The 18,294-nt window shown below is 58.3% G+C and overlaps 1 protein-coding gene across 1 annotated transcript in view; it reads left to right on the forward strand.

Moving 5' to 3' along the window:
* The first annotated feature begins 619 nt into the window (after positions 1-619).
* Positions 620-18,294, forward strand: part of LOC140123036 (general transcription factor 3C polypeptide 2-like) — a 30,258-nt gene continuing 12,583 nt past the window's right edge. Inside the window, exons 1-8 of the mRNA XM_072144288.1 lie at positions 620-782; positions 8,644-8,961; positions 14,178-14,585; positions 14,737-14,955; positions 15,178-15,412; positions 15,577-15,847; positions 16,714-16,808; positions 16,882-16,959. Coding sequence (XP_072000389.1) covers positions 8,685-8,961; positions 14,178-14,585; positions 14,737-14,955; positions 15,178-15,412; positions 15,577-15,847; positions 16,714-16,808; positions 16,882-16,959 — 1,583 coding nt within the window. The 5' untranslated portion in view covers positions 620-782; positions 8,644-8,684. The remainder of the gene's footprint in view (positions 783-8,643; positions 8,962-14,177; positions 14,586-14,736; positions 14,956-15,177; positions 15,413-15,576; positions 15,848-16,713; positions 16,809-16,881; positions 16,960-18,294) is intronic.

An 18,294-nucleotide genomic window follows, 5' to 3' on the forward strand; every position in this document is an offset into this window, starting at 1 on the left:
CTCCCCCGCCCGTAACACCCCCCGTCACACACAACTCCCCCGCCCGTAACACCCCCCGTCACACACAACTCCCCCGCCCGTAACACCCCCCGTCACACACAACTCCCCCGCCCGTCACACACAACTCCCCCGCCCGTAACACCCCCCGTCACACACAACTCCCCCGCCCGTAACACCCCCCGTCACACACAACTCCCCCGCCCGTAACACCCCCCGTCACACACAACTCCCCCGCCCGTAACACCCCCCGTCACACACAACTCCCCCGCCCGTAACACCCCCGTCACACACAACTCCCCCGCCCGTAACCCCCCCGTCACACACAACTCCCCCGCCCGTAACCCCCCCCCCGTCACACACACCTCCCCCGCCCGAAACCCCCCCGTCATACACACCTCCCCCGCCCGTAACCCCCCCGTCATACACACCTCCCCCGCCCGTAACCCCCCCCCGTCATACACACCTCCCCCGACCGTACCCCCCCGTCATACACACCTCCCCGCCTATCCCCTTGCATGGTGTCGTGGCTCAGGAAAAATGGCCGATGTCTCCTTGCCGTGGACGCCATTTTATAGGAGACCAGGTCCCGCGCTCATGCGGTTGGCGTCTGGTGACGTCATCAGGCCGCGTCCACACTCCGGCGCCGGCTTTAAACGTTACAGGCCAAGAAGTCTCCGGGTCCGGGCGCTGACAGCGGGGAGTGTGCGGCTGCTGTGCGGTATCGCGCTGTCTGTACTGTCACTCACAGGGCGAAACGTTGACCAAACATCTCAGCCAATCAGGTAGAGGCTTTCAGTTCTAAACTAATTCGTGACAAGTAGAAGCAGCGCTGCGATTGGTCGTTGTGGTCAGCCCCTCCCTATGTATACCCCGGTATGTGAGAGGAGGAGGAGCTTCCCCCCTGTATGTGAGAGGAGGAGGAGCTCCCCCCCCCCCCCCCCCCCGGTATGTGAGAGGAGGAGCTACCCCCCCTGTATGTGAGAGGAGGAGGAGCTACCCCCCCTGTATGTGAGAGGAGGAGGAGCTACCCCCCCTGTATGTGAGAGGAGGAGGAGCTACCCCCCTGTATGTGAGAGGAGGAGGAGCTACCCCCCCTGTATGTGAGAGGAGGAGGAGCTACCCCCCCTGTATGTGAGAGGAGGAGGAGCTACCCCCCCTGTATGTGAGAGGAGGAGGAGCTACCCCCCCTGTATGTGAGAGGAGGAGGAGCTACCCCCCCCTGTATGTGAGAGGAGGAGGAGCTACCCCCCCTGTATGTGAGAGGAGGAGGAGCTACCCCCCCTGTATGTGAGAGGAGGAGGAGCTACCCCCCCTGTATGTGAGAGGAGGAGGAGCTACCCCCCCTGTATGTGAGAGGAGGAGGAGCTACCCCCCCTGTATGTGAGAGGAGGAGGAGCTACCCCCCCTGTATGTGAGAGGAGGAGGAGCTACCCCCCCTGTATGTGAGAGGAGGAGGAGCTACCCCCCCCTGTATGTGAGAGGAGGAGGAGCTACCCCCCCCTGTATGTGAGAGGAGGAGGAGCTACCCCCCCCTGTATGTGAGAGGAGGAGGAGCTACCCCCCCTGTATGTGAGAGGAGGAGGAGCTACCCCCCCTGTATGTGAGAGGAGGAGGAGCTTCCCCCCCTGGTATGTGAGAGGAGGAGGAGCTTCCCCCCCCCCCGTTATGTGAGAGGAGGAGGAGCTTCCCCCCTCCCGGTATGTGAGAGGAGGAGCTTCCCCCCTCCCGGTATGTGAGAGCAGGAGGAGCTTCCCCCCCCCCCCCGGGTATGTGAGAGGAGGAGGAGCTTCCCCCCCACCCCGTGTATGTGAGAGGAGGAGGAGCTTCCCCCCCCACCTGTATGTGAGAGGAGGAGGAGCTTCCCCCCCCCCGATATGTGAGAGGAGGAGGAGCTTCCCCCCCCCCCGATATGTGAGAGGAGGAGGAGCTCCCCCCCCCCCCTGTATGTGAGAGGAGGAGGAGCTCCCCCCCCCTGTATGTGAGAGGAGGAGGAGCTTCCCCCCCCCTGTATGTGAGAGGAGGAGGAGCTTCCCCCCCCCTGTATGTGAGAGGAGGAGGAGCTTCCCCCCCCTGGTATGTGAGAGGAGGAGGAGCTTCCCCCCCCCTGGTATGTGAGAGGAGGAGGAGCTTCCCCCCCCCTGGTATGTGAGAGGAGGAGGAGCTTCCCCCCCCCCGGTATGTGAGAGGAGGAGGAGCTTCGTACCCTCTCTTAGCAGGTGGCGGCGCTGTGGTACACTGTGGTGGGTGGGGTGGTCTCCTCCCTGTAGTGACGCTGTCCCCTCTCTCAGCAGGTGGTGGCGCTGTGGTACACTGTGGTGGGTGGGGTGGTCTCCTCCCTGTAGTGACGCTGTCCCCTCTCTCACCAGGTGGTGGCGCTGTGGTACACTGTGGTGGGTGGGGTGGTCTCCTCCCTGTAGTGACACTGTCCCCTCTCTCACCAGGTGGTGGCGCTGTGGTACACTGTGGTGGGTGGGGTGGTCTCCTCCCTGTAGTGACGCTGTCCCCTCTCTCAGCAGGTGGTGGGTGGAGTGGTCTCCTCCCTGTAGTGACGCTGTCCCCTCTCTCACCAGGTGGTGGCGCTGTGGTACACTTTGGTGGGTGGGGTGGTCTCCTCCCTGTAGTGACGCTGTCCCCTCTCTCAGCAGGTGGTGGCGCTGTGGTACACTGTGGTGGGTGGGGTGGTCTCCTCCCTGTAGTGACGCTGTCCCCTCTCTCACCAGGTGGTGGCGCTGTGGTACACTGTGGTGGGTGGGGTGGTCTCCTCCCTGTAGTGACGCTGTCCCCTCTCTCAGCAGGTGGTGGCGCTGTGGTACACTGTGGTGGGTGGGGTGGTCTCCTCCCTGTAGTGACGCTGTCCCCTCTCTCACCAGGGGGTGGCGCTGTGGTACTCTGTGGTGGGTGGGGTGGTCTCCTCTCTGTAGTGACGCTGTCCCCTCTCTCAGCAGGTGGTGGCGCTGTGGTACACTGTGGTGGGTGGGGTGGTCTCCTCCCTGTAGTGACACTGTCCCCTCTCTCAGCAGGTGGTGGCGCTGTGGTACACTGTGGTGGGTGGGGTGGTCTCCTCCCTGTAGTGACGCTGTCCCCTCTCTCACCAGGTGGTGGCGCTGTGGTACACTGTGGTGGGTGGGGTTGTCTCCTCCCTGTAGTGACGCTGTCCCCTCTCTCAGCAGGTGGTGGCGCTGTGGTGCACTGTGGTGGGTGGGGTGGTCTCCTCCCTGTAGTGACACTGTCCCCTCTCTCACCAGGTGGTGGCGCTGTGGTACACTGTGGTGGGTCGGGTGGTCTCCTCCCTGTAGTGACACTGTCCCCTCTCTCAGCAGGTGGTGGCGCTGTGGTACACTGTGGTGGGTGGGGTGGTCTCCTCCCTGTAGTGACGCTGTCCCCTCTCTCAGCAGGTGGTGGCGCTGTGGTACACTGTGGTGGGTCGGGTGGTCTCCTCTCTGTAGTGACACTGTCCCCTCTCTCAGCAGGTGGTGGCGCTGTGGTACACTGTGGTGGGTGGGGTGGTCTCCTCCCTGTAGTGACGCTGTCCCCTCTCTCACCAGGTGGTGGCGCTGTGGTACACTGTGGTGGGTCGGGTGGTCTCCTCTCTGTAGTGACGCTGTCCTCTCTCACCAGGTGGTGGCGCTGTGGTACACTGTGGTGGGTGGGGTTGTCTCCTCTCTGTAGTGACACTGTCCCCTCTCTCACCAGGTGGTGGCGCTGTGGTACACTGTGGTGGGTGGGGTGGTCTCCTCCCTGTAGTGACACTGTCCCCTCTCTCAGCAGGTGGTGGCGCTGTGGTACACTGTGGTGGGTGGGGTGGTCTCCTCCCTGTAGTGACACTGTCCCCTCTCTCAGCAGGTGGTGGCGCTGTGGTACACTGTGGTGGGTGGGGTGGTCTCCTCCCTGTAGTGACGCTGTCCCCTCTCTCAGCAGGAGGTGGCGCTGTGGTACACTGCGGTGGGTCGGGTGGTCTCCTCCCTGTAGTGACGCTGTCCCCTCTCTCAGCAGGTGGTGGCGCTGTGGTACACTGTGGTGGGTGGGGTGGTCTCCTCCCTGTAGTGACACTGTCCCCTCTCTCAGCAGGTGGTGGCGCTGTGGTACACTGTGGTGGGTGGGGTGGTCTCCTCCCTGTAGTGACACTGTCCCCTCTCTCAGCAGGTGGTGGCGCTGTGGTACACTGTGGTGGGTGGGGTGGTCTCCTCCCTGTAGTGACACTGTCCCCTCTCTCAGCAGGTGGTGGCGCTGTGGTACACTGTGGTGGGTGGGGTGGTCTCCTCCCTGTAGTGACGCTGTCCCCTCTCTCACCAGGTGGTGGCGCTGTGGTACTCTGTGGTGGGTCGGGTGGTCTCCTCCCTGTAGTGACACTGTCCCCTCTCTCAGCAGGTGGTGGCGCTGTGGTACACTGTGGTGGGTGGGGTGGTCTCCTCCCTGTAGTGACACTGTCCCCTCTCTCAGCAGGTGGTGGCGCTGTGGTACTCTGTGGTGGGTGGGGTGGTCTCCTCCCTGTAGTGACGCTGTCCCCTCTCTCAGCAGGTGGTGGCGCTGTGGTACACTGTGGTGGGTCGGGTGGTCTCCTCTCTGTAGTGACACTGTCCCCTCTCTCACCAGGTGGTGGCGCTGTGGTACACTGTGGTGGGTGGGGTGGTCTCCTCCCTGTAGTGACGCTGTCCCCTCTCTCACCAGGTGGTGGCGCTGTGGTACACTGCGGTGGGTCGGGTGGTCTACTCCCTGTAGTGACGCTGTCCCCTCTCTCAGCAGGTGGTGGCGCTGTGGTACTCTGTGGTGGGTGGGGTGGTCTCCTCCCTGTAGTGACGCTGTCCCCTCTCTCAGCAGGTGGTGGCGCTGTGGTACACTGTGGTGGGTGGGGTGGTCTCCTCCCTGTAGTGACGCTGTCCCCTCTCTCACCAGGTGGTGGCGCTGTGGTACACTGTGGTGGGTGGGGTGGTCTCCTCCCTGTAGTGACGCTGTCCCCTCTCTCAGCAGGTGGTGGCGCTGTGGTACACTGTGGTGGGTTGGGTGGTCTCCTCCCTGTAGTGACGCTGTCCCCTCTCTCAGCAGGTGGTGGCGCTGTGGTACACTGTGGTGGGTCGGGTGGTCTCCTCCCTGTAGTGACGCTGTCCCCTCTCTCAGCAGGTGGTGGCGCTGTGGTACACTGTGGTGGGTCGGGTGGTCTCCTCCCTGTAGTGACACTGTCCCCTCTCTCAGCAGGTGGTGGGTGGGGTGGTCTCCTCCCTGTAGTGACGCTGTCCCCTCTCTCAGCAGGTGGTGGCGCTGTGGTACACTGCGGTGGGTCGGGTGGTCTCCTCCCTGTAGTGACGCTGTCCCCTCTCTCAGCAGGTGGTGGCGCTGTGGTACACTGTGGTGGGTCGGGTGGTCTCCTCCCTGTAGTGACACTGTCCCCTCTCTCAGCAGGTGGTGGGTGGGGTGGTCTCCTCCCTGTAGTGACGCTGTCCCCTCTCTCAGCAGGTGGTGGCGCTGTGGTACACTGTGGTGGATTGGGTGGTCTCCTCCCTGTAGTGACGCTGTCCCCTCTCTCACCAGGTGGTGGCGCTGTGGTACTATGTGGTGGGTCGGGTGGTCTCCTCCCTGTAGTGACTCTGTCCTCTCTCACCAGGTGGTGGCGCTGTGGTACACTGTGGTGGGTCGGGTGGTCTCCTCCCTGTAGTGACGCTGTCCCCTCTCTCACCAGGTGGTGGGTGGGGTGGTCTCCTCCCTGTAGTGACGCTGTACCCTCTCTCAGCAGGTGGTGGCGCTGTGGTACACTGTGGTGGGTGGGGTGGTCTCCTCCCTGTAGTGACGCTGTCCCCTCTCTCACCAGGTGGTGGCGCTGTGGTACACTGTGGTGGGTGGGGTGGTCTCCTCCCTGTAGTGACGCTGTCCCCTCTCTCACCAGGTGGTGGCGCTGTGGTACACTGTGGTGGGTCGGGTGGTCTCCTCCCTGTAGTGACGCTGTCCCCTCTCTCACCAGGTGGTGGGTGGGGTGGTCTCCTCCCTGTAGTGACGCTGTACCCTCTCTCAGCAGGTGGTGGCGCTGTGGTACTCTGTGGTGGGTCGGGTGGTCTCCTCCCTGTAGTGACACTGTCCCCTCTCTCACCAGGTGGTGGCGCTGTGGTACACTGTGGTGGGTGGGGTGGTCTCCTCCCTGTAGTGACACTGTCCCCTCTCTCACCAGGTGGTGGCGCTGTGGTACACTGTGGTGGGTGGGGTGGTCTCCTCCCTGTAGTGACGCTATACCCTCTCTCAGCAGGTGGTGGCGCTGTGGTACACTGTGGGGGGTCGGGTGGTCTCCTCCCTGTAGTGACACTGTCCCCTCTCTCACCAGGTGGTGGCGCTGTGGTACACTGTGGGGGGTCGGGTGGTCTCCTCCCTGTAGTGACACTGTCCCCTCTCTCAGCAGGTGGTGGCGCTGTGGTACACTGTGGTGGGTCGGGTGGTCTCCTCCCTGTAGTGACACTGTCCCCTCTCTCACCAGGTGGTGGCGCTGTGGTACACTGTGGTGGGTGGGGTGGTCTCCTCCCTGTAGTGACGCTGTCCCCTCTCTCACCAGGTGGTGGCGCTGTGGTACACTGTGGTGGGTCGGGTGGTCTCCTCCCTGTAGTGACGCTGTCCCCTCTCTCACGAGGTGGTGGCGCTGTGGTACACTGTGGTGGGTTGGGTGGTCTCCTCCCTGTAGTGACGCTGTCCCCTCTCTCACCAGGTGGTGGCGCTGTGGTACACTGTGGTGGGTGGGGTGGTCTCCTCCCTGTAGTGACGCTGTCCCCTCTCTCAGCAGGTGGTGGCGCTGTGGTACACTGCGGTGGGTCGGGTGGTCTCCTCCCTGTAGTGACGCTGTCCCCTCTCTCAGCAGGTGGTGGCGCTGTGGTACACTGTGGTGGGTCGGGTGGTCTCCTCCCTGTAGTGACACTGTCCCCTCTCTCAGCAGGTGGTGGGTGGGGTGGTCTCCTCCCTGTAGTGACGCTGTCCCCTCTCTCAGCAGGTGGTGGCGCTGTGGTACACTGTGGTGGATTGGGTGGTCTCCTCCCTGGTACACTGTGGTGGATTGGGTGGTCTCCTCCCTGTAGTGACACTGTCCCCTCTCTCAGCAGGTGGTGGCGCTGTGGTACACTGTGGTGGGTGGGGTGGTCTCCTCCCTGTAGTGACGCTGTCCCCTCTCTCAGCAGGTGGTGGCGCTGTGGTACACTGTGGTGGGTGGGGTGGTCTCCTCCCTGTAGTGACGCTGTCCCCTCTCTCAGCAGGTGGTGGCGCTGTGGTACACTGTGGTGGGTGGGGTGGTCTCCTCCCTGTAGTGACGCTGTCCCCTCTCTCAGCAGGTGGTGGCGCTGTGGTACACTGTGGTGGGTGGGGTGATCTCCTCCCTGTAGTGACGCTGTCCCCTCTCTCAGCAGGTGGTGGCGCTGTGGTACACTGTGGTGGGTGGGGTGGTCTCCTCCCTGTAGTGACGCTGTCCCCTCTCTCAGCAGGTGGTGGCGCTGTGGTACACTGTGGTGGGTCGGGTGGTCTCCTCCCTGTAGTGACACTGTCCCCTCTCTCAGCAGGTGGTGGCGCTGTGGTACACTGTGGTGGGTGGGGTGGTCTCCTCCCTGTAGTGACACTGTCCCCTCTCTCAGCAGGTGGTGGCGCTGTGGTACACTGTGGTGGGTGGGGTGGTCTCCTCCCTGTAGTGACACTGTCCCCTCTCTCAGCAGGTGGTGGCGCTGTGGTACACTGTGGTGGGTGGGGTGGTCTCCTCCCTGTAGTGACGCTGTCCTCTCTCACCAGGTGGTGGCGCTGTGGTACACTGTGGTGGGTGGGGTGGTCTCCTCCCTGTAGTGACGCTGTCCCCTCTCTCAGCAGGTGGTGGCGCTGTGGTACACTGTGGTGGGTGGGGTGGTCTCCTCCCTGTAGTGACGCTGTCCCCTCTCTCAGCAGGTGGTGGCGCTGTGGTACTCTGTGGTGGGTGGGGTGGTCTCCTACCTGTAGTGACACTGTCCCCTCTCTCACCAGGTGGTGGCGCTGTGGTACACTGTGGTGGGTGGGGTGGTCTCCTCCCTGTAGTGACGCTGTCCCCTCTCTCACCAGGTGGTGGCGCTGTGGTACACTGTGGTGGGTCGGGTGGTCTCCTCCCTGTAGTGACGCTGTCCCCTCTCTCAGCAGGTGGTGGCGCTGTGGTACACTGTGGTGGGTCGGGTGGTCTCCTCCCTGTAGTGACACTGTCCCCTCTCTCAGCAGGTGGTGGCGCTGTGGTACACTGTGGTGGGTGGGGTGGTCTCCTCCCTGTAGTGACGCTGTCCCCTCTCTCAGCAGGTGGTGGCGCTGTGGTACACTGTGGTGGGTGGGGTGGTCTCCTCCCTGTAGTGACACTGTCCCCTCTCTCACCAGGTGGTGGCGCTGTGGTACACTGTGGTGGGTGGGGTGGTCTCCTCCCTGTAGTGACACTGTCCCCTCTCTCAGCAGGTGGTGGCGCTGTGGTACACTGTGGTGGGTGGGGTGGTCTCCTCCCTGTAGTGACGCTGTCCCCTCTCTCAGCAGGTGGTGGCGCTGTGGTACACTGTGGTGGGTCGGGTGGTCTCCTCTCTGTAGTGACGCTGTCCCCTCTCTCAGCAGGTGGTGGCGCTGTGGTACACTGTGGTGGGTCGGGTGGTCTCCTCCCTGTAGTGACGCTGTCCCCTCTCTCACCAGGTGGTGGCGCTGTGGTTCTCCATGATGATTGTGGTCTGTTGATGGCCGGATCTCCTCCTGGCTCCTGGGCTTCGCTTCCTGCAGAGGTCATGGTACAGAGGAGAGAAGACGAGAGTCTAGCTCTCCCCGCTCTCCTTCCTCTGGGCGTCAGCGCTCCCACCACCGGGGTAGCCATGCAGGAGGCCGTGGCCCCTCTCCTACACTCTCCTGCCACCAAGTGTCCCCATGACATTCAGTCCCCAGAAAACACGGCAGCTCTGCCCCATGAAGGTCCCCAAAAGAGATTGTGCTCCTCCGCCTTCCCACCACAGGACACGGGTAGGTGACCCCAGGAGGTCCTACACCTCCATCACCTCCTCCTCATCACCCTCAATCTGGTCTTCCCTCCTGCTCTGGTCCTCCTTCTCCTCATCTCGGTCTCTAGCTCTGGTCCTCTCTCTCCTCCTCTTGGTCTTCCCTCGTGCTCTGGTCCTCCTTCTCCTCATCTCGGTCTCTAGCTCTGGTTCTCCTTCTCCTCATCTCGGTCTCTAGCTCTGGTCCTCCTTCTCCTCATCTCGGTCTCTAGCTCTGGTTCTCCTTCTCCTCATCTCGGTCTCTAGCTCTGGTCCTCCTTCTCCTCATCTCGGTCTCTAGTTCTGGTCCTCCTTCTGCTCATCTTGGTCTCTAGCTCTGGTCCTCCTTCTCCTCATCTCGGTCTCTAGCACTGGTCCTCCTTCTCCTCATCTCGGTCTCTAGCTCTGGTCCTTCTTCTCCTCATCTCGGTCTCTAGCTCTGGCCCTCCTTCTCCTCATCTTGGTCTCTAGCACTGGTCCTCCTTCTCCTCATCTCGGTCTCTAGCTCTGGTCCTTCTTCTCCTCATCTCGGTCTCTAGCTCTGGCCCTCCTTCTCCTCATCTCGGTCTCTAGCACTGGTCCTCCTTCTCCTCATCTCGGTCTCTAGCTCTGGTCCTTCTTCTCCTCATCTCGGTCTCTAGCTCTGGCCCTCCTTCTCCTCATCTTGGTCTCTGGCTCTGGTCCTCCTTCTCCTCATCTTGGTCTCTAGCTCTGGTCCTCCTTCTCCTCATCTCGGTCTCTGGCTCTGGTCCTCCTTCTCCTCATCTTGGTCTCTAGCTCTGGTCCTCCTTCTCCTCATCTCGGTCTCTAGTTCTGGTCCTCCTTCTGCTCATCTTGGTCTCTAGCTCTGGTCCTCCTTCTCCTCATCTCGGTCTCTAGCACTGGTCCTCCTTCTCCTCATCTCGGTCTCTAGCTCTGGTCCTTCTTCTCCTCATCTCGGTCTCTAGCTCTGGCCCTCCTTCTCCTCATCTTGGTCTCTAGCACTGGTCCTCCTTCTCCTCATCTCGGTCTCTAGCTCTGGTCCTTCTTCTCCTCATCTCGGTCTCTAGCTCTGGCCCTCCTTCTCCTCATCTCGGTCTCTAGCACTGGTCCTCCTTCTCCTCATCTCGGTCTCTAGCTCTGGTCCTTCTTCTCCTCATCTCGGTCTCTAGCTCTGGCCCTCCTTCTCCTCATCTTGGTCTCTGGCTCTGGCCCTCCTTCTCCTCATCTTGGTCTCTAGCTCTGGTCCTCCTTCTCCTCATCTCGGTCTCTGGCTCTGGTCCTCCTTCTCCTCATCTTGGTCTCTAGCTCTGGTCCTCCTTCTCCTCATCTCGGTCTCTTGCTCTGGTCCTCCTTCTCCTCATCTCGGTCTCTAGCTCTGGTCCTCCTTCTCCACATCTCGGTCTCTAGCTCTGGTCCTCCTTCTCCACATCTTGGTCTCTAGCTCTGGTCCTCCTTCTCATCTCGGTCTCTAGCTCTGGTCCTCCTTCTCCACATCTCGGTCTCTAGCTCTGGTCCTCCTTCTCCACATCTTGGTCTCTAGCTCTGGTCCTCCTTCTCCACATCTCGGTCTCTAGCTCTGGTCCTCCTTCTCCACATCTCGGTCTCTAGCTCTGGTCCTCCTTCTCCACATCTCGGTCTCTAGCTCTGGTCCTCCTTCTCCTCCTCTTGGTCTCTAGCTCTGGTTCTCCTTCTCCTCATCTCGGTCTCTAGCTCTGGTCCTCCTTCTCCTCATCTCGGTCTCTAGCACTGGTCCTCCTTCTCCTCCTCTTGGTCTTCCCTCGTGCTCTGGTCCTCCTTCTCCTCATCTCGGTCTCTAGCTCTGGTCCTCCTTCTCCTCATCTTGGTCTCTAGCTCTGGTCCTCCTTCTTTTCATCTCGGTCTCTAGCTCTGGTCCTCCTTCTCCTCATCTCGGTCTCTAGCTCTGGTCCTCCTTCTTCTCATCTTGGTCTCTAGCTCTGGTCCTCCTTCTCCTCATCTCGGTCTCTAGCTCTGGTCCTCCTTCTTCTCATCTCGGTCTCTAGCTCTGGTCCTCCTTCTCCTCATCTTGGTCTCTAGCTCTGGTCCTCCTTCTCCTCATCTTGGTCTCTAGCTCTGGTCCTCCTTCTCCTCATCTCGGTCTCTAGCTCTGGTCCTCCTTCTCCTCATCTCGGTCTCTAGCTCTGGTCCTCCTTCTCCTCATCTTGGTCTCTAGCTCTGGTCCTCCTTCTCCTCATCTTGGTCTCTAGCTCTGGTCCTCCTTCTCCTCCTCTTGGTCTCTAGCTCTGGTCCTCCTTCTCCTCATCTTGGTCTCTAGCTCTGGTCCTCCTTCTCCTCATCTTGGTCTCTAGCTCTGGTCCTCCTTCTCCTCATCTTGGTCTCTAGCTCTGGTCCTCCTTCTCCTCATCTTGGTCTCTAGCTCTGGTCCTCCTTCTCCTCATCTCGGTCTCTAGCTCTGGTCCTCCTTCTCCTCATCTCGGTCTCTAGCTCTGGTCCTCCTTCTCCTCATCTCGGTCTCTAGCTCTGGTCCTCCTTCTCCTCATCTTGATCTCTAGCACTGGTCCTCCTTCTCCTCATCTTGGTCTCTAGCACTGGTCCTCCTTCTCCTCATCTTGGTCTCTAGCTCTGGCCCTCCTTCTCCTCATCTCGGTCTCTAGCTCTGGTCCTCCTTCTCCTCATCTCGGTCTCTAGCTCTGGTCCTCCTTCTCCTCATCTTGATCTCTAGCACTGGTCCTCCTTCTCCTCATCTTGGTCTCTAGCTCTGGTCCTCCTTCTCCACATCTTGGTCTCTAGCTCTGGTCCTCCTTCTCCTCATCTCGGTCTCTAGCTCTGGTCCTCCTTCTCCTCATCTTGGTCTCTAGCTCTGGTCCTCCTTCTCCTCATCTCGGTCTCTAGCTCTAGTCCTCCTTCTCCTCATCTTGGTCTCTAGCTCTGGTCCTCCTTCTCCTCATCTTGGTCTCTAGCTCTGGTCCTCCTTCTCCTCATCTCGGTCTCTAGCTCTGGTCTTCCTTCTCCTCATCTCGGTCTCTAGCACTGGTCCTCCTTCTCCTCATCTCGGTCTCTAGCTCTGGTTCTCCTTCTCCTCATCTCGGTCTCTAGCTCTGGTCCTCCTTCTCCTCATCTCGGTCTCTAGCTCTGGTCCTCCTTCTCCTCATCTCGGTCTCTAGCTCTGGTCCTCCTTCTCCTCATCTTGGTCTCTAGCTCTGGTCCTCCTTCTCCTCATCTCGGTCTCTAGCTCTGGTCCTCCTTCTCCTCATCTCGGTCTCTAGCTCTGGTCCTCCTTCTCCTCATCTCGGTCTCTAGCTCTGGTCCTCCTTCTCCTCATCTCGGTCTCTAGCTCTGGTCCTCCTTCTCCTCATCTCGGTCTCTAGCTCTGGTCCTCCTTCTCCTCATCTCGGTCTCTAGCTCTGGTCCTCCTTCTCCTCATCTCGGTCTCTAGCTCTGGTCCTCCTTCTCCTCATCTCGGTCTCTAGCTCTGGCCCTCCTTCTCCTCATCTCGGTCTCTTGTTCTGGTCTTCCTTCTCCTCATCTCGGTCTCTAGCTCTGGTCCTCCTTCTCCTCATCTCGGTCTCTAGCTCTGGTCCTCCTTCTCCTCATCTCGGTCTCTAGCTCTGGTCCTCCTTCTCCTCATCTCGGTCTCTAGCTCTGGTCCTCCTTCTCCTCATCTCGGTCTCTAGCTCTGGTCCTCCTTCTCCTCATCTCGGTCTCTAGCTCTGGTCCTCCTTCTCCTCATCTCGGTCTCTAGCTCTGGTCCTCCTTCTCCTCATCTCGGTCTCTAGCTCTGGTCCTCCTTCTCCTCATCTTGGTCTCTAGCTCTGGTCCTCCTTCTCCTCATCTTGGTCTCTAGCTCTGGTCCTCCTTCTTCTCATCTTGGTCTCTAGCTCTGGTCCTCCTTCTCCTCATCTTGGTCTCTAGCTCTGGTCCTCCTTCTCCTCATCTTGGTCTCTAGCTCTGGTCCTCCTTCTCCTCATCTTGGTCTCTAGCTCTGGTCCTCCTTCTCCTCATCTCGGTCTCTAGCTCTGGTCCTCCTTCTCCTCATCTCGGTCTCTTGTTCTGGTCTTCCTTCTCCTCATCTCGGTCTCTAGCTCTGGTCCTCCTTCTCCTCATCTTGGTCTCTAGCTCTGGTTCTCCTTCTCCTCATCTTGATCTCTAGCACTGGTCCTCCTTCTCCTCATCTCGGTCTCTAGCTCTGGTCCTCCTTCTCCTCATCTCGGTCTCTAGCTCTGGTCCTCCTTCTCCTCATCTCGGTCTCTAGCTCTGGTCCTCCTTCTCCTCATCTCGGTCTCTAGCTCTGGTCCTCCTTCTCCTCATCTCGGTCTCTAGCTCTGGTCCTCCTTCTCCTCATCTCGGTCTCTAGCTCTGGTCCTCCTTCTCCTCATCTCGGTCTCTAGCTCTGGTCCTCCTTCTCCTCATCTCGGTCTCTAGCTCTGGTCCTCCTTCTCCTCATCTCGGTCTCTAGCTCTGGTCCTCCTTCTCCTCATCTCGGTCTCTAGCTCTGGCCCTCCTTCTCCTCATCTCGGTCTCTAGCTCTGGCCCTCCTTCTCCTCATCTCGGTCTCTAGCTCTGGCCCTCCTTCTCCTCATCTCGGTCTCTAGCTCTGGTCCTCCTTCTCCTCATCTCGGTCTCTAGCTCTGGTCCTCCTTCTCCTCATCTCGGTCTCTTGTTCTGGTCTTCCTTCTCCTCATCTCGGTCTCTAGCTCTGGTCCTCCTTCTCCTCATCTCGGTCTCTAGCTCTGGTCCTCCTTCTCCTCATCTCGGTCTCTAGCTCTGGTCCTCCTTCTCCTCATCTCGGTCTCTTGTTCTGGTCTTCCTTCTCCTCATCTCGGTCTCTAGCTCTGGTCCTCCTTCTCCTCATCTCGGTCTCTAGCTCTGGTCTTCCTTCTCCTCATCTCGGTCTCTAGCTCTGGTCCTCCTTCTCCTCATCTCGGTCTCTAGCTCTGGTCCTCCTTCTCCTCATCTCGGTCTCTAGCTCTGGTCCTCCTTCTCCTCATCTCGGTCTCTAGCTCTGGTCCTCCTTCTCCTCATCTCGGTCTCTAGCTCTGGTCCTCCTTCTCCTCATCTCGGTCTCTAGCTCTGGTCCTCCTTCTCCTCATCTCGGTCTCTAGCTCTGGTCCTCTCTCTCCTCTTCTTCATCCATAGCTCTGGTCCTCTCTCTCCTCTTCTTCATCCATAGCTCTGGTCCTCTCTCTAATCCTGTTTGCCCCCCTCCGTGTGTAACTGTCTGTATCCTCATGTGTCATGCAGGTCCTACAAATGGGGATAGGAACATCCAATATTGGGCCCCTGAGGATTCCTCATGTTTCCCACAAACCTTCTCTTCCAAAGTGAAAAGTGTTGTGGACCTGGAAGAGAGTCTCCATGCTGAGCCTGATGCTGGGGACCTCCGGACATGTCTTGCCAGTTCTATGCAGAATTCCATCCCCGATGTGACCCCTCACAGTCCTTTACCTGTGAAGGTGCCAAAGAAACGAGGCCGCAAGTCTAAAGCTGATCTGCAGAGGATGAGGCAGGCGCAGGAGTCGGGGGTTCCTCTCGTTCCTCCTCCGGGCAGGAAGGACCTGGATGTCTGTCAGTCCTTGTTTATTCCAGCAGCTAGTAATAGATTGCGCTCCTCTCTCCTGGCATCACGAGATACTCTGCAGCCCAGCACTGGTAGGTATCCTCCATACTACTGTAAGCGTCCCTCCATCTCCTCTGAGGCCTCTCCCTCCTGGGGCCCCCTTCTTCCTCATGGACAGGTCCTTCTCCTCTCCCTCCCGATACTCCTAATATTCTGACGTGTGTTTGATCCGTTGCCTTTCAGATCGTTCTCCTATGGAGGATAAATCTTTGGCGTCTGAGGACTCCCTTCTTCTGCAGACGCCTGTGGTACCAAAGAAGCGATACCGAAGGTCTAAAGCTAAACTGCAGAAGATGAGGCCGGCTCCTTCTGGCAGAAATGATCCGGATGTGACCTCAATTAATGAGTCCGCAAAGAAACAGCCGCTCTTCTCTCTCCCAACGTCCCAAGAGCCAATCCCTGGTATGTGTCCTCCATGCTGTCCTTCTTCATCCAGGATGCCCAGTGCCAGCTTCATCCTCTGTCCCTGAGGTCTTCTCTTCTCCATTGCTCATTTCCTTCCCTCCTTATGGTTGGGACCTTCTCCCCTTTCCCCTCTCCCTTCCGCCCAGTTGGACCCTTCTACTTCTGTGTTTCTCTTTTGGTCGTGACCTCTATTGTGTTTTTTTGTCCATTGTCTTCCAGATCCTTCTCCTTTGGACAGTAAGGATAAATCTCTGGTCTCTGAAGATCCTTCTCTTCTGCAGACTCCTGTGGGGCCCAGGAAGCGAGGCCGCAAGTCTAAGGCCGAGATGCTGATTATAAAGATGGCTCAAGAGCTGGAGGCCCAGAGTCATGTGGAGGACAGGCAGAGCGACTCTGAGAACATGGAGGAGGAACTAACACAAAGTGGTCGCCCGAGGAGACGTGCAGCTAAAACGTGAGTCCATGACGGCTTCTGGACACTTCCAGTTTCTCATGTCGGAGATCCCATGACCACAGCTGAATACAGTGGAGCGCTGCGGTGGGCGTCTCTGACACGGGAGGGGACATGCTTTAGTGGTCTCTTCTCCTGACCAGGGCTTTCATCTCTTCTTCCCCCAGGGCCATGAAGTATTTCCAGGATTTAGCAAATGAATGGGCAGGTTCTGGATTATCCTCTACCCACAGAACTGAGAAGAAGGTCCAAGAGGAGACGGGGAAGAAGCGGCATAGGAAGAGGAAGGCAGGCGACTCCGATGATGATGTGGACTTTGTAGTATCAGAAGACGTCCTTGAGCAGGAAAGAGAAGAGGTGGAGGAGGACAACCTGAGCGGGGAGGAGAGTGAAGGCGACCTCTCCTTCTACAGGAGAAGCGTCTTTACACCCGGAGAGGTGAGGTCCTGCGGCAGGGGATGCCCGGCTTGTCACTAGTCTCCCGGGTAGGGATGGTGAGGGATCAGATCTCCATTTCCATGTATTGTACTGGAATCTGATTCATGGAATCCACCACGTCTTATTGTCACACAGCAGATACCCCGGCCCCCACCTGAGAACCAGGGGGTCCTCAGTCCTGGGTGTCACTACTGTCACACTATTCTCCATCCTCCCAGCATGGTGGAGATTCATCCTGAGCCAAAGCTCCAAGTGGTGTAAGATGTGTCCTGTCCCTGTTACTTCATCTTCCTGCTTCATTCCTCTACATCCTTCTTCCTTACCCATCGTCATCTTCTCCTCTGCTTTCCTCTTCCCCTCGTTCTTCTTCCTTACCCTGCGCCACGCTCTTCTCCTCTGCTTTCCTCTTCTCCTCCTCTGCTTTCCTCTTCTCCTCCTCCTCTGCTTTCCTCTTCTCCTCCTCCTTCTTCCTTACCCCGTGCCACCCTCTTCTCTACTTTCCTCTTCCCCTCGTCCGTCCTTCTTCCTTACCCCGCGCCACGCTCTTCTCCTCTGCTTTCCTCTTCCCCTCGTTCTTCTTCCTTACCCTGCGCCACCCTCTTCTCCTCTGCTTTCCTCTTCTCCTCCTCCTCTGCTTTCCTCTTCTCCTCCTCCTCTGCTTTCCTCTTCTCCTCCTCCTCTGCTTTCCTCTTCTCCTCCTCCTCTGCTTTCCTCTTCTCCTCCTCCTTCTTCCTTACCCCGTGCCACCCTCTTCTCTACTTTCCTCTTCCCCTCGTCCGTCCTTCTTCCTTACCCCGCGCCGCCCTCTTCCCCTCGTCCGTCCTTCTTCCCCTCCATTACTGATTTGATGTTCTTCTCGTTTCCAGAAGATCTCCCCCCATTTGAAAGGCAATGCTGAGAACGGCCTGCACAATTCCATCATGGGCCCGGTGTGGAGCTCTGCACAGATCACTATGGACTTGTAAGATGTGTGTAAGGATGAGGCGCTGTGTACCTCGTGCCTCTTTACTAACCAGCCTGTCTCTCCTCTGTAGCCGGGAAGCCCAGTACTCGGACTGGGCGCATCCTGAATGGATCCCACACAAAGACAGCTGGCACTTCTTATCGCCCAGGTAAGTCGTACCCTCCTGAAGCCAGGGACATGGTGGTCCTAGTCCTGCAGGTGAGGAGATCTCACTAACTGCACAAAACGTCATCTCGCTCTTTACTAACCAGCATAGCGTCCTCCTCCCGCCTGTTATCCGGCAACCACCAAACTCCAGACCTATCTGCAGTCCCATCACCACGGACCCTGTATATTACATGCGGATGATGAGCAGGAGAAATTATATATTATTTTATACTGCTCCCTTCTAAAGAATGGCTGGACCATTATACAAGCTCTTATACCTCCTGTGTCCTCCCCTCATCCTCATAGACTGTAAGCTCTGGTGTCCTCCCCTCATCCTCATAGACTGTAAGCTCTTGCATCCCCCCTCATCCTCATAGACTGTAAGCTCTTGTGTCCTCCCCTCATCCTCATAGACTGTAAGCTCTTGTGTCCTCCCTCATCCTCATAGACTGTAAGCTCTTGTGTCACCCCCTCATCCTCATAGACTGTAAGCTCTTGTGTCACCCCCTCATCCTCATAGACTGTAAGCTCTTGTGTCACCCCCTCATCCTCATAGACTGTAAGCTCTTGTGTCACCCCCTCATCCTCATAGACTGTAAGCTCTTGTGTTCCCCCTCATCCTCATAGACTGTAAGCTCTTGTGTCCCCCCTCATCCTCATAGACTGTAAGCTCTTGTGTCACCCCCTCATCCTCATAGACTGTAAGCTCTTGTGTCACCCCCTCATCCTCATAGACTGTAAGCTCTTGTGTCCCCCCTCATCCTCATAGACTGTAAGCTCTTGTGTCACCTCCTCATCCTCATAGACTGTAAGCTCTTGTGTCCTCCCTCATCCTCATAGACTGTAAGCTCTTGTGTCCTCCCTCATCCTCATAGACTGTAAGCTCTTGTGTCCCCCCTCATCCTCATAGACTGTAAGCTCTTGTGTCACCCCTCATCCTCATAGACTGTAAGCTCTTGTGTCCCCCCCCCTCATCCTCATAGACTGTAAGCTCTTGTGTCCTCCCTCATCCTCATAGACTGTAAGCTCTTGTGTCCTCCCCTCATCCTCATAGACTGTAAGCTCTTGTGTCCCCTCTCATCCTCATAGACTGTAAGCTCTTGTGTCCCCCCTCATCCTTATAGACTGTAAGCTCTTGTGTCACACCTCATCCTCATAGACTGTAAGCTCTTGTGTCACCCCCTCATCCTCATAGACTGTAAGCTCTTGTGTCCCCCACTCATCCTCATAGACTGTAAGCTCTTGTGTCACCCCCTCATCCTCATAGACTGTAAGCTCTTGTGCCCCCCCTCATCCTCATAGACTGTAAGCTCTTGTGTCTCCCTCATCCTCATAG

Source organism: Engystomops pustulosus, chromosome 3 (genome assembly GCF_040894005.1).
Source record: "Engystomops pustulosus chromosome 3, aEngPut4.maternal, whole genome shotgun sequence".
NCBI lineage: Eukaryota > Metazoa > Chordata > Amphibia > Anura > Leptodactylidae > Engystomops > Engystomops pustulosus.